At 44.2% G+C, this 14,978-nt stretch overlaps 2 protein-coding genes across 2 annotated transcripts; both read left to right on the top strand.

Moving 5' to 3' along the window:
- Positions 1 to 1,775: 1,775 nt before the first annotated feature.
- On the top strand, positions 1,776 to 2,480 carry PtA15_2A772 (uncharacterized protein; the record flags this gene model as incomplete). Its single annotated transcript, XM_053166827.1, has 1 exon — positions 1,776 to 2,480. One exon carries the CDS (start codon positions 1,776 to 1,778, stop codon positions 2,478 to 2,480), a length of 705 nt encoding a protein of 234 aa, XP_053018010.1.
- Positions 2,481 to 10,109: 7,629 nt separating this feature from the next.
- On the top strand, positions 10,110 to 13,784 carry PtA15_2A771 (uncharacterized protein; the record flags this gene model as incomplete). Its single annotated transcript, XM_053166826.1, has 17 exons — positions 10,110 to 10,514; positions 10,588 to 10,638; positions 10,699 to 10,776; positions 10,908 to 10,970; positions 11,047 to 11,192; positions 11,250 to 11,356; positions 11,473 to 11,669; positions 11,752 to 11,821; positions 11,891 to 12,209; positions 12,280 to 12,399; positions 12,481 to 12,615; positions 12,715 to 12,945; positions 13,019 to 13,064; positions 13,155 to 13,293; positions 13,359 to 13,437; positions 13,522 to 13,638; positions 13,706 to 13,784. The coding sequence occupies 17 exons, from the start codon at positions 10,110 to 10,112 to the stop codon at positions 13,782 to 13,784; spliced, it is 2,382 nt and encodes a 793-aa protein (XP_053018009.1).
- Positions 13,785 to 14,978: the final 1,194 nt, after the last annotated feature.

Below are 14,978 nucleotides of genomic sequence, written 5' to 3'. Positions count from 1 at the left end.
TCCACTTCTCTGCCATAACTCCCTTTCTCTTTTCTTTTTCTCTTTCTTTCTCTCTTTTCCTTCATTTTTTTCTTCTTCTTTTCTTTCCATGGTTTCAGCAAGGGGGGGTGTTGAGTACATTACTCAGGTTTTGTTTCCGGTTTCTGCTTCTCCCATGTCTTTTATCATTTCACATACATGTCACGAGTTGTATGTAGTTCATCTGAGGCAGCGGGTGTGGAAGGACCCTTTCATCATCCTTCCACGACCCTCGAACACCGCCCACATCGTGCCCGCTGTCCTCAGGTCTGTTTCTTCAGTCTTTTCTCTCTTTCTCTCCTGTTTTTGTTTTCTTTCTTCTCAGTCTGATGAAATATCATCATCCTTCCACGAACCTTGAACACCGCCCACATCGTGCCCGCTGTCCTCAGCGCAGTTTAGCTCATCAGATCCCCCCAAAAACGGGTGCTGTGGTACACGTTTTTGAGGGGAACCTGTTTTCTGTAAGAAAAGCAGATTTCCGGCCAAAAAACTGCTTTTTGAGTAGCTATGGTACAGGCCCTTAAACAAAATACTGCATAAGCATTCCTTTCAGCAAGGCCTTTACAGGGGAGATCTTGCTGAGAACTCTATTTATTTTCTAGAATATCCTTGCATTGCATGAGCAGACCTCAATTTTTAGCATGGTTTTTAGACTGATTTCGAAATCAGGCTAACGTAAACCCCCCTAATATGTGTAAGTCCCTCCCTGGCGGGAGGCCCTGGCGGGAGGCCCTGGCGGGAGGCCCTGGCGGGAGGCCCTGGCGGGAGGGTGCTCGCACCCCGCGAGCACGGGAGGGAATTGTGTTAAGTTCGAGAGGAAACCGGGAATCGAGACTGAGGTGGAACTCGTACGCAAACCTGCGCAAACATCACTGATACAAGCCTACAAAGTTCTCTACCCAAATACTGTTAAAACGACTACGTACACACAAACACAAATAGCTGAAACCCTTTCAGCATGAGCATATGTGATGATTCCTGTGTTTTTGAGTATTTCCTTGCTGTTCGGTTGCCGATCTGGCGCTTCCGGTGTTCAATCGTGTGCGTAATACCCAGACTATGTATTCCACTGAGTCCTACGGGAAATCATTGGCGGGAGTTCTCGGGCTGAAGTACGATTACTCAATTTGAGCACCCTCATCCGGGCTGGTACGAGCGAGCCCCGTGACAGCAACTCCTCTGAAGCCACTGCCAACAAACAGAACCGGTTGTCACCAAGTAGATATTTTGATATGGATCTACTTGACATCTTGAAACTTTCGACCGGAGATATATACATGATTCCCTCAGGTAGCTCGTCTTTGCCCTGGCATCATTACGTATGAAGAGTGCGGCCGAGGGTATGAGTTTGAAGGATGAAGTTGGTTTGAACCCACCACCAATTCATGATGCCCTCACAACATCTGCAAGATCGATGGAATTCGGCAGGTTTATTACTCATTTATTTAAACGAGAAGATTGGGGCCGCGCTTTTGTAAATTTCCCATCTGGTTTTAGATTACTTGAGATTGATCACTTGCTTGGATCTTTCTGGCTATTGGTCACTTGGAGTAATCATCATTTCTAGTCTTTTTGAAGGAATTTCCTGCTCATCTCTCTCCAACATCTTTATTGAGATCGGTAAGGAAAACCATCTAGCTCGTGCTATATTCTGGCATTTTGGTTTTATTCCATTAATCATCATCTTCTTTCCGTCCAGTGAAACTGTCATTCACATTGATCCTTTACGTTTTAGATATTCATCCCCAATAACTATGCCCAGCGACTCTCCAGCCTCCCGCTGGATCCTCCTGCTCACCTGCGTCCTCAGCTTGATTAGTCCGATCATTTGTCTGCACGAAAAATGCCCGGGATGCGAGGGATCGGTAGGATTGGTACCATTCGAGTACTATTGTGGACGGCAGCTTACGTGTAGGTGTGGATCTCCAATAACCGACCCGGACCGCGGCCTCAGCCGCCAGTGCTTAGCAACAAAGAAGGGCACACGTCAAACATGTAAAGCGGGGTGCGGATGGAGAGATGATGATTATGAAAAGCTGTGCCGGGATGAAGACCATGAGAAGGAGCCGTGCCAGTATCCAGTTCATGATCATCCCTCAGCCACAATTCGTGCTTCCTTTGAGATTGGTTCGACGGCCCTGTTCCCGGATGAAAATCACCTGCACGAAGAGCCAGCATCAATGCATGAAGCTCACCCTTCTTTAACCACCCCTGGTTCATACAAATCTGGGTCGTCGATTTCTAGACACTCTTCCTTCGCCTCCAGGAGTGGCAGAAGCGCATCCTTCAGCTCCGAGTCTACCTCTCCTGATAGTGCGCAATCTACTCCCCTAGCCGCCCGTGCAGACACTTTTGCCTCTTGGGAATTCGGAACAGACTTCATCAACATTCATGAGGGGAAAAATAGCTTCAAAAGTGTGTTGAGAGCAGAAGATCCCAATACTTTACAGAAAAATTAAGTATCCAGTTGAAATCTGTCAATGTTCTCATCAAAACCAACAATCAGGCCCGGATAGTTGGCTTCTGCTTTTTTTTATCTAGATTTTCATGAGAATGATAGTACATACCCACTCTGAATTTATCACATTTCCCCACCCATCTTGCTTGCTCTTGTTTTGAAACTCATTACAATGGTGACATGCAGTCACTGGTCAGTCTGTCTTGAACTCCTAAAGGCTCATTTTAGCTCCAGTGACCACTCCATAAAACTGGCTGCTGCCACAGGGAACTTTCATTTATTTGCATGGGTTTTTTCTGATCATTGGCCATCCATTTGGCTGCCGCTTCTCTCCTGGTACTTGCTACAGGCTGCTGTGGCGCAGCCGCCCGTGGCAAGTCACTCGTTACGCTTGGGAGGAGGCGTCATGAGATCCTCACCGTGTGCGGAGGGCGATTTGGTGCAGGATTTTCCCTGAGATAATGGACGGGGAACGTTCCACACAAGAACTTTGTGACCCAGGAGGTGGTGGGTGGTTTTGCAATTGGCGGCGTCTGTGAGAACCCTTGGATTTGGGGGTGAAGGAGGAGCAGCAGTGTTTTGAGTCTTGGCAGTTGTTACAGGTGCAACCGGCGCGGGAGTAGACACAAGGGAGGCCAAGTTTCATGCAGCGGGCGCAGGATTCCATGACAACGGGGGAAGAGGTGTGGGAAAGGATGTGGTGATTGGTGTGAAGAGATGTGGCTTAGTGTGGGAAGATCCTGGGGGCAGGACTTCAAAACTGGGGCGGATGTGGTGATTTATATAGGCAGGTGTGGTAGAATGTCCACTTGGAGATAGTGCGGGTGGGAATGCACAGAGCAGCTGAGCACGGAGTGCATTCTGGTGACATAAGCACTGAGGATGACATCAGAAAGCACACTAAGAAAGCTTATGGAAAGTTGCGTGCAGATGGAATGCACGGATCATGGATTGCGGATTTTGGATTGGATAGTCGGACCAGAGCGGAAAGACAGGGCTGGACTGCAGCGGACTACACTCGTGGACTGGTATCAGCGGTGCATCAGCAGGTGAGCCAAGTCAGCCAAAGCGGGTTCCACCTGCGGGTGGAACTGGGGTGGAGGTGGTGGCGAAAGACTGACTGACGGGGGCTAGACAGAGGGTGTGGGAGGTCAAGCATTGGAGAGGAGCAGAGTCTGGGACAATGAAATGCGGGAAAGTGGGCGGAGCTGACGGACTAGTGTGGGAAAGTGTTGGATCTGCGGGATCGGGTGGGAACGGCAAATTGCATGGAGGGAAGGAAGGGGGTGGAGGTTTACGGTTTCTCTTCTCTTTTCTTTTCCATCATCTTATTTACTACTCATAATTGTAATTACACTTACAGACGTTATGGAGCTCCTACGGTGTCAGACCGTAGGTAGTTCTGTGTAGCTGCCCTTGTGGCGGTCCATCAAATCAAGCGGAAATCAGGGATACAAGATGATAGCAGAGTTGGGGGGGGTATTTGTTGAGAAAAGAAAGGATGATGGATACCCTTGGCGGTTGTTTTGAGAGAGAGAAAGAATCAGGAATGCGGAGTAGAGTCCGCAACAAAGAGTGGAGCTGGATAAACAAGGCTTGAGGATGAGAGAATGCGCGTGGAGTAAATAAAATCAGTGTAGAAATGGGATCAGGATGGCAGAATAATACTCAGAAAAACTCCAAAGAGGGATCGAGAATGCTCAGAAAGTGATAGTCTTCCCCTTGGATCAGGATGGAATTGCATGGGGAACAAAGGTCTCCATCTCTCCAGACTTTAACTCCAGCGGAGCTTGCTATGCGCCGAACCCTTGTGTCTGAGGCACATCCGCAACCGCACAACAACAACAGGCTAGACGCTCCGCAACAACAACTAAAGAGATCAACAACACTAAACGGAACAAAAAGGGTGGGAAAGGATAGTAGAGAAAGAAAAGCCGCAGTACAATTGACAATGAGAGTAAAGAGAAACAAGTAGGAAAAAGAAATAATAGAATGTAGGCTGTAGCTCTGAAATCCAACAGCTACGGCCTACATTCTTTTCTTTCTTTTTTGTTGCTTGAGAGACCTCCGGCAGAGGCGGAAGCGGAGGCAGAAGGGGGAAGCGGAAGCGGAGGCGGAAGGGGGAAGCAGAAGCGGAGGCGGAAGGGGGAAGCAGAATCATGAATATTCTACTCCACCGTTTTGAATCTTGATCCTGAAATGTCTTCCACTGACTCTGCTTATGATGACTGAACTCTGCTGCCTGTACCAGTGGGAACACCACAACTTAATAGAGTATTAGAAGAGTTTTATCTGACCTTATCTTTTGCTTACGGAGATTATTTGTGTATTTGTGCTTGTGGAGTGCAGAGCTTTATTCACTTGCGGATTATTACGCTATAGATCAGGCTTGTTGAGGAGCGCTGAAGGCTAGCGGAAAGTAGAAGTGCAGAGCCAAGACACCAATAATCACTCATCCTGGACACATATATTCTTGAAGAAGGGGGCTAGTGGAATTTTCTACTCACCAACCAGCTTCTATTCTCACACCGCCGATCCCTGTTTATTTGTTAGCAATTCGCCTTCATGGGCATGTTTTGTGCACGTCTATGTAGATGAAATGGTGATTTTTAGTCAGGATGTTCAAAGCTTCAAGGATGTGATCTCTGCTTGCTTCAAGATGGACGATATTGGCAAATTAAAACATCTGCTTGGAGCCAACATAGCTTGTATTGGGGATAAACAAATGTATCTCTCTCAAGAAGCGTACCTCACCAAATTTCTTAGAGATCACAACATGTTAGATGTCCGGCAAACTTCTGTTCCAATGATTCCCAACACTCAGTTAACCCAGTCAACAGTCTTTGAGAGACAGCTATTTGAACAAATAGGCGCTAAATATTGTTGATTGGTTGGCATGCGCATGTATCTTGCAGTTTTCACTTGTCCAGATATTGCATTAGCAATCTACCAACTATCTCAAAACCTTGAATCTCCAGGCATCACTCACTGGAGAGCAATAATCCAGCTTCTTTGGTATCTTTTGGCAGCCTCACCAGCATCCTTGAATAGCTTACATTATTACTAGTGTTGCTATCCATCTCCCTTCCAAGCTCTATTCCCCCCTTTGAGTAGTTCCACACTGGTCATCAAGAGGTGTGACCCCTCAATGACCGGCACAGACCAGTCATTGGGTGGAGATATCAGTCCCATTGATTAACGGTGAAGACCGGTCATTGGGAGGATATCTGCATCCCCTCAGTGGCCGGTCAGACCGGTCAACCAGCCATTGAGAGGTGTGAGTTCCCTCAATGGCCAGTCAGACCGGTCATCAAGAGGTGTGACTTGGCTCAATGACCGGCACAGACCGGTCATTGGTATGGACTCCTGTCAGGTCTGAGCTGCCATGATTTCTAGTCCCCTTCCTGACTAATTCTGAGGGGATGAGAGTAACACTAAGAAAAAGAAGAAAAAGTTGTGGCTGATTTCTACTTGATCTTAGGAACTAGTACTATGAGCTTAACTACTGTTTGGCTACTGAGGATGATAGGGTTGGGGCAATAATTGAAGAGGGGGAAGCAATGGCAATGATTCAATAGAAATGGTGAGCTCAAAGGTGCAATGGGAAATGTTCAATAGCAATAGTTGAGGGGCAATAGCAATTTTTTCAATAAGCAAATGGGTGATGAGGAATTTCTACTATAATTTCTGCATAATCTTCACTGGGGAATCTACAAGTGGGGGGGAAAGACAGCTCTTATGTTAAGCTGAAAGATGAGCAGTCAAGAGGAATTCTGGCTATGGGAAAAAAGACTGTACAAATGGGGAAGGTGATGTGAACATAGTAACAACTTGTAATGATGAGCACTACTGAAATAGGTAAGCACAGATCCAATGATGTAATATGTACAATAGGCATAGTACATGATGAGCAATGTATGTAAAGGGTTTAATAGGACGTTTCACGTAGGGCCGAAATCAGCAAGATCAATATACAGTTTATCCCACGGTCCCAGCCAATTTGGCTGGGAAGGCTTGCTGATTTATAAAATCAGCAGGGTTAAAAAAACCCTACATGAACCATCCTAATATGTGAGGAAATATCTGTAGAAGGAATGTACCATGATGATTTAAGTAAGTTACTAATGAAATGAGTGTTGTAACTAATGAAGACTGTATGTTTTCTGTAAATCTTATATCCTTTATAACTATTGAACCATTGAAGATAAAGGGGTACTATGTGTGAGTGAATATAGGTGAAATGAGGCGTAGAATCTGAATATGCAATAATAATGAAGTATTTGGGAAGGGTTATGGGGTAATGGGAAATTTAATTATGAAGATATGTAAAAGAAGATACTGAAAATACTACTTGTGGCTTGGGATGGAGCACCACACCGGTCTGTACCAGTCATTGAGGGGACTCAGATCAGCTCAGATATCCTCCCCATGACTGGTCTGTGCCGGTCATCAAGGAGAGTCGCAACTCTCAATGACCAGTCAGACTGGCCATTGAGGGGACTGATTCTCCTCTTGATAACTTTTCTGTACCGGTCACTGAGTGGACTCATATCTTCTTGCCATCCGTTCATCAAGGTGAGTCACACCTCTCCTCAATGACTGGTCTGTACCAGTCATCAAGGGGAGTAACATTGATGAACCTCAATGACCAGTACAGACCACCAGTCATCAAAACCTCCTCTCAATGACCAGTCTGTGCTCGTCATCAAGAGGGGCTCAACTTCTCTACAATGTGGTACAACACCCACACATCTCAGATTGCCAAGTCACTACTTTCTCTGTAAATTCCTCCAATATCTGACCAACAAATCTAAACATCAGATCAACAAACCTCTCAACACAATCTTCATGTTTCAAGATCTTTGACAAGGTTGGACACTAACTTGATTTCAATCATGGTGAACTTACACTCTAGCAGTCAGTCTTGTTGGTCTGCGCAAACAATGATTCATTCTAGCAATAGACCAGGATTTGAACTGATGCCAACAGATTTGCACCATTTGCAATCAAGTGATATCCATGCAAAACCTCAAATGCCCAATCTTGAGCCTTGCGTGCTAGCTGTCTTTGTAACTGTTTACATTTTTTCCCAAACTTCATCAAACTTAACCCTCAGGATATTTCCAACCTCTCAGACAACCAAAGTAAAAGTTGTCAGAAAAGTAAATTGAATTACAAGGCTTGGTTTGCACATAGAAATGGAGGAAAAGCCAAAAATGTGGAGTGCACATAGTAAAATTTTGGAGTACATTCAGGCTGGAACTACTTTTAATTCAGGGAATATTAATTTGACTCAATCAAAAGGTACTGTGGCCTAAAGACCAACCTGAGAGAACGATGGGATCTCAATCTTAGAAGTATATTCTACCCATCTGATGATTTGATAAAACTTTGAAAACATCAATCTGGTCAGATCAATGTCTATGATTAACTAATATATTCCTGAAGTATGGTGTTGTGAGCCAGTTTGGGCACATGCCAAAGTTCAGCCAAAAAAGGCCAAGCATGTGTGGCCAATCACATAGCCCGCTTGGCCAATCCCCAAGCCCGCTTAGCCAATCCCAAAGCCCGCTTGGCCAATCCAAAAGCCCGCCTGGCACACTCCCAACCCCTGCTTGGCACATGGCAAAGCTTCTCGGGTTTGGGACAAAGCCCCGCTGGGCTGATTTCAAGTGAGGGTGCCACACCGGCAAAAGCTGTGCCTGCCATCCAGGAGAAACATTTACCCTCCTCAAGGGTATGTTGTTGCTGCCTTCGAGTTTCAAGGCAGAGACAAGGGCCAGAGTCTGATCACTGGCATGTGCAGTGTGCATTCCAAGTCACATATTCCATTGGCCCAGAGATTGATCCTGGCCAAGCAGGAGTTGGACATGTGCCCAGACACGCTTGCAAGACCATATGTCTGTATATCCTGAGGAAGAGGCTTTCCATCAGCAGACTTTGGCTAGAATAAAATCATAAACCTTCAAGCCAAAAAAATGTGTATCACCCAAACACTTAAAGGAGAGTGTTAATTTTTAAACAGTACATAAAAAATCAGCAATCAAAAGCTTTTTGATTTTATGATATTATGCTTAAAAATTTATGATTTCAAATTTAAACACCATTATTGAATAGTAAATCCAGAGATCACTTCATGAGGATCACAATTATTCCATACAGCTTAGATGCTGAGACCTGGGAGTGCAACGGCAAAGCTGCCATAGCCTCTAGTAAATATTATTGTTGCTTATCAAGAGGTAAGAAGCTCTGGTTCAAATCCATGTGTATTAAAAGGCATACCGGAGACGTTCATTGGGCAGCAGTTGTGATGCTCATCCAAAGTGCATGCTGAATGGGTTCTTCTCTCTTTTAAATCTGTTTTACAAAGCCTAACCCACCAGCACGAAAAATTTGGTTCATGCGTCATTCCAATTCCTCAGACAACGGCAAACTTAACTAAGTCCCTCTCTTGCCTGAGGCTTTGCCGGAGGGACTTATGACTAATCAGGGATTCTTGCATGAGAGATATTTTTGTTTTGGTGGTGTTTTCCTTTGAACCACCAGAACTCAACTCTGACCATTGCAAACCTTCTAAGTTTTTGGTGGATGGTACGCCTGCATCTGCCCCTCCTTCTCATATAATATCAGACTCCCTTGCCTCAATCTTCATCCCTTTTTTTGTTTTTTGAAAAGTCACATTTTTGAAGAAATTGACCGGATAACACAGAAAAGTTCCGAGCGCGCTCAGCCAAAGCGCTGTATTTTTATTGAATTATTATTTTCTCAATCAGATGTTCAAAAACTTTGAGTTAAGAAATAGAGAATCTGAAAAATGTGTAAAATATGAGAAAAAGCATGCAATGCATAAAAAGTTGGTCTTGTGAATGATGGTTGAGAGTTACATGAGATACGGGCCATACGGCGGATGTAACGAAATTAGGGCTGAAATATCCGGTTCTCTCATGCAAGAATTCCTGATAAGTCATCAGTCCCTCCGGCAAAGCCTCAGGCAAGAGAGGGACTTAGTTAAGTTCGAGACAACGGCTTCAATCAAGTTTTAGTACCCAATCGCGAGCAAATTTACATCGCTCACCTTATCTCGACTGGTTAAAAGAGTTTATGGTTGGCCGGTCATGGTATACAAGTCCCATTGTTATGTCTTCATGGACTTCAAATCAAAGTAAATATGTTTCCTTTTTGAAAGAAAAAAGAATTTGAAGAATTTTCGTAATTGTGGGCTCGCAAAATTGACCCGGGCCCGGGCTTAATTTTTCTGCGAGTGCCAAAGACTAATCTAGACGCTATTGCCGAATGAATCCAACGGCGGGGATACTCGGGAACAAATCATTGTCATGTGCCAAGGGATATCGCAGGTCCTGGGCGCCTCCACCGACACCTTGATTGTGCGGTTGTTCGAAATGGTTTAAGATTTGGGCGCAGCTGAGAATGAATACATACCTCGAACATTAATCCAGCTTGCTGTCCATGTCCTGAATCCTAGCGATATAAATAAATTATGTATGTACTTGCTTACATCTGTCGACTCAAGAGGCCAATAATTCCCAGCTTCCGAAATCACATTCTCCTCCTGAACAGGAGACAAAGCTACCACTCCCTCAGTCATTCACATTTATTGGATAGATCATAGATGGACCCACTGGTAGGCCCATATCGGCCTCAAGAAACCATCGCGGATGATTCTCTCCAAGAAAAAGGGATTGAATCAAGCGAATCTCTAATCAACTTCAATAAAATACCAATTCATATGCCTCCAAACACGACAAATCAAGACCTAACAGGCATTACCGAAGAAAATCATCCCTGTAGTCCAAATTCTGATACTTTCAAACTCAGTTCATCGCAACAACACCTGGACTTGTCACCAACTGCTCAGATGAAGGGTCTAGAAGAACACCAGAAGATTGAAACACCTGTGACTGAAGAAATAATAGAGATAGTACCGGTGAAAGATGATCCCGAGTCTCCAATCATGACCGTGAGATCTGTTTTGATTGGTGTAGTTCTTTCCGCCTTTGGCGTTTCAGTTACACAGGTAAGAATCCACTCTTGTCATCAAGCTCCTTGAAATTGAATTATTGAAGCAGCTTTTATGTCCGATCAACTAGCTATTCTTTTTCAAGCCTGTTCATATGTCGATAAAAATAATGTTCCTTCAAGTAAGTTTTCACCCTCACATGTGATATGGTCTAGTCACTGACGGATTCAGCTTTAATCAGATAGCTTCGGTGCTCATTGGACGAAGTTGCGCATTTATCCCGGGCCCTAGATGGTGGAATCCGGGGCCTTTCAGTTTGGTGTGAACTCTCACTCTTGAACTACCCCATCATTCTACTGCAATTCGATTTTCCGATCTTCTAGCAGTAAGCTGATGAGATTTCTACTTCTAACGCTTATTGAACTCGACAATTCACCATACAAATTTAAGAAAGAGGCAGGATTCTCCGCTTTAATGGGAACCACAGCAAGCGGTTCAACGGTGACAGCCGAGGTGAATTTGGCCCGTTTTTGAATCTATGTAATCAAACATCAGTTCGATATCTCCTGAATGACTATTATCAATACAGATCATTTCAGCGTACGAACTGTACTTTGACCGGATTTTAAGTTACGGCGTTTGGTTTGGGATTACAATGAGCTCGCAACTACTTGGATTTGCATGGGCGGGATTGCTACAGCCCATCCTCATTTATCCCTCTCGCACTATATTTCCGTAAGGCACACCCGGTCATCTAGATCATTTTGTTTTTTGACGGATTTTTTTCCCCAGTGAAATGCTTCCAAGTGTCGCTCTTTTGAATTCATTGTTTAAAGTGGGATCTGAATCCGATGACCAAGTCAAGTTCTTCAAGAAGGCTTTCCTCGCAGCCGCGATTTGTAAGTTGAGAACTCATCAAATCAGGAAAGGGAGACTTGCTCCATAAAACAGTTTCCAAGTACGCGTACGACGTGTCTGACAAGTGACTTCTCTTTTTTTAATTTCGGGGGTCAAGACGAAATATTCCCCACATACATAACGCCGGCTGTCCAAGCCATCAGTGTCTTCTGTTTAACTTTACCGAAAAATCCACTGATCACGACCATTTTTGGAGGAGCTCGACCATTTGAAGGCATGGGAATTTTCAGCATATCAGCAGATTGGTCACTGGTCGGTGGCCGGGGACCACTGTATACGCCTCTCAATACGCAAGTAGGTTTTCAAATTCTCAAGTTACTAAACGAAAAGTCCTGGTCCTCGGAATTAAGTTTCCAGCGCTGTCTGGTCATTTTAGATCCACGAATTTTTTGTTTTGGTGTTTTCTATTCTGGCCTTTTTTCTGGTTTATTCAAAATCCTGGTTTGGTGAGATATCTGCAATGAGTTGGGTTTTTTTATCAAACCACTGACTAGATTTTGAGCAATATGATTCAGGTGCCGGCTTGATTCAAAACTTTCCGTTCATGTCTGCCAGTCTACTTACTGCTGACGGGAAACCATATCCGTATCGTCAGGCTATTAATTCAGACGGGACAGCTAACGAGGAATTCATACAAAGAACCGGACTTCCATTTTTCACCGCCACCTTCTACGTAGTCCAGGTTTTGGCTTCGGTTTTTTTAACCAGTTCCATTTCGCATGTTTTGTTGCATAACTACCACCTTGTCGGTTCGGTTTTCAAGAAATCCAAAACTTCCCAAGGAATTGACCCGCATCGATTAGAGTGCATGAAATACAAGGATTTCCCGCTATGGTACGCCCGCATAACAACATATTGTAATTGCCCCTTTTTTAGTCTTAACATTTTCACCATCCGCTCTCAGGGGGTTTGCAGCGATCTCGGTTGTTGCCATTGCCTTGACTCTCGGGATGGCATCGCTTGTAAACTCGGGAATTTCTTTCGTAGGCTTAGTTGTTGCTTTGGCATTATCTTTCTTGATGACGTGAGTATTTCTAGCAGCATCTAATACTACCCAGGTATCTCATAAAGTGAGGTGGCGTTTCAGCTGACCCGCACACTGTAGTCTGGCAGTAGGATTTATAAATGCGATTGCCGGTTTCAGAACACGGTTCACTGGTGGTGTACAAATGTTGGGCGGCCTTCTGTTCCCGGGGAACGTTTTCGGGAACATGTGGTTTACACTCTACGGAGGATCCAGGTGTGTTCTCTCCCAATCATTTTGTGTCTGGCATTTCAAATTGTTCTAAACTACTCATCATCAACTTCTCTGGATTTGGTTGAATTGATTGTGCAAAAGTGCCATACAAGGCATTATCATTCTAAGAGATATGAAATACGGACAGTACATACACCTACCACAAATTCTCGTGGTGTACTCTCAATTGCTCGGCTGCACTATTGGAAGCTTGTTCTCCCTGATAGTTGTGAAAACCATCGTGAAGAATAAGCGCGAGGTCTTGCTTTCGCCCAACGGGGACGGTGTCTTCTCAGGGGCTGAAGTTGCTGCGTATCAGGCGCATTCTGTTAGGTTTGTGCTTCCATTTGACCACAGAAACAAAAGGCAAACACCTACTCAAACCGCATGGCGATTGGTGTCATAGCTGGGGAATTTTTTCTAGGCGCATGTTTCTTTTTGGTCAAAAATATGTGAGCCTTCCTTGTTTTTCCCCGAATTGGTTCTGACAAAAGCCTCTTCATAGCTTGTTGAATATAATTCTTATTTATTGACAAATGAAGTCGGCGGTTAGCTGGGGAATTTTGGTCGGACTGTTTCTTCCCATCCCGTTTTTCGTCGCTCAAAAAATCTGGCCGCGATACAAACTCGGTGCCATCAATGTAGCCCTCTTTTGTGGAATCGTCGTTAGCATGTACACATGTGAGTCATTTGAAGTTTATCAAAGCGTCTTCATCTTGAGGGTAAACATTTGCATGCTTTTCAAGCGGCCTACGCTGGAGAACCAATGCGTATTATCATAGGGCTAATTTCACAGTTCTGGGCGCGCAAGTACCGAACCCGTTGGTAAGTGATATTAGTTTACCTACCCCCGTACATGTTAACGTTCTCTGATCTTCGCTTGTCTTACATACAACCTCTCGGCTCCAGGTTCACCAAGTTTAACTATATCTTATCTGCCGCTCTTGACGGTGGAACAGAGCTGGTTATATTCTTCTTGGCTATGGTCTTCCAAGGTGGCGGTTCTCGAAAAATCAATTTTCCAACGTAAGTCACGCCTAACATGGAGAAAAGGATAACTTGGGCCGCTTTCTGAACTGCAGCAATTTCGCAGGTATTTTCTTAACCCTCCATTATCAACTCCCAGAGATTATTGCTTCATGGGTCGCGAGGCTCGTGGGGGCGAGTCGTAGCGGAGGCTCAGAGGGGGGCATCAAAGCAGCAATGTTCCCGGGATCAGTATTATTCAAAACATTTTTCTACTCAAATCTGAAAAAAAATGTGCCATCGGCCTCGCAAGGCCGTTCCAGCAAGATTGTTTGCACTATGAGTCTGACAATTTTGGAGAGAATGATAAATTTAATTTTCTTGACACAGGCGCCACTATGAAAAAAACTTGAGAAACTGGTTTCAGTTGACATGCCAGATCCAGGCTGATACAATGCTGCATACCTGATTTTGTCCAGCTTTATTCCAGTTTTAGTCCATGTAATTTTATGGATTAGCTCAGGCTATGCAGTATGTTGAGACTCTGCTTAGCTGTGAGGCCTGGCCTACTAAACAGTCTGCTATAATGGCTATGAAACTTATCCAAGAGGATAGTTCGCCAATTGCTTGCTTAGTAAACTTAGGAAATATAAGATTGTGAAGTTCTCCCAAGTCACGTGGATGAAGTTTATATGTATAAGAGTTTATTGGTTTCTGAGTTATAACCTTAAGATTTGAATTTCTTCGGAGGATTGATAACTTTATTTGTGAGGAGAACTATGACAAAGAATATCACGATAGAGAAAGAGAGGAAAGAAGGAAGGGAAGACAATTCACAAAGCAAAGAGTAGGTCAACAAAACATAAATCAAACCAATGACATCATGACAGAAAAGAATATGTCATTGATCAATAGTAAAGTAATCCTGCCAAGGAGATTCAATCATGATTGAGGCATCCTGGCTTACCTTCATTAGCGCATAGCAGCGCATGAACTACAAATTATCAAAGTCATTTGATACAAAATAAGGCTCGCCTACTACCCTTCTGAATTATTTTTCTTACCTTTATTCTTACCCTTTTTCAACTTCAAATCCCAAACTTTCCTGAATCTATTGAGTAAATCATTAACTGACACCGGGATATGATTTTGGGAAACCCACGTATCTTTGCCCGGTGTAGAGTTCTGCCATGAAATAAGATAGTCCGTCTTACCCTTTGCCGTACTGCGCATTTCCAGAATTGCCTTAATCTTAGACCAATCCACAACCTGTCCGTCATTGTAATACTTGTCCTTAATTCCCAATTTAGACAACCGTCCCGTTACTGAAACCGGACTAACGTAACGAGTCAGCAAGGACACATTAAACACAGGATGAAGTTTTAGATAGTCTGCAGCGA

This window comes from Puccinia triticina, chromosome 2A (genome assembly GCF_026914185.1).
Source record: "Puccinia triticina chromosome 2A, complete sequence".
Classification (NCBI taxonomy): domain Eukaryota; kingdom Fungi; phylum Basidiomycota; class Pucciniomycetes; order Pucciniales; family Pucciniaceae; genus Puccinia; species Puccinia triticina.
The sequence above is the reverse complement of the archived record's forward strand: the minus strand, read 5'-3'. Positions and strand labels throughout refer to the sequence as shown.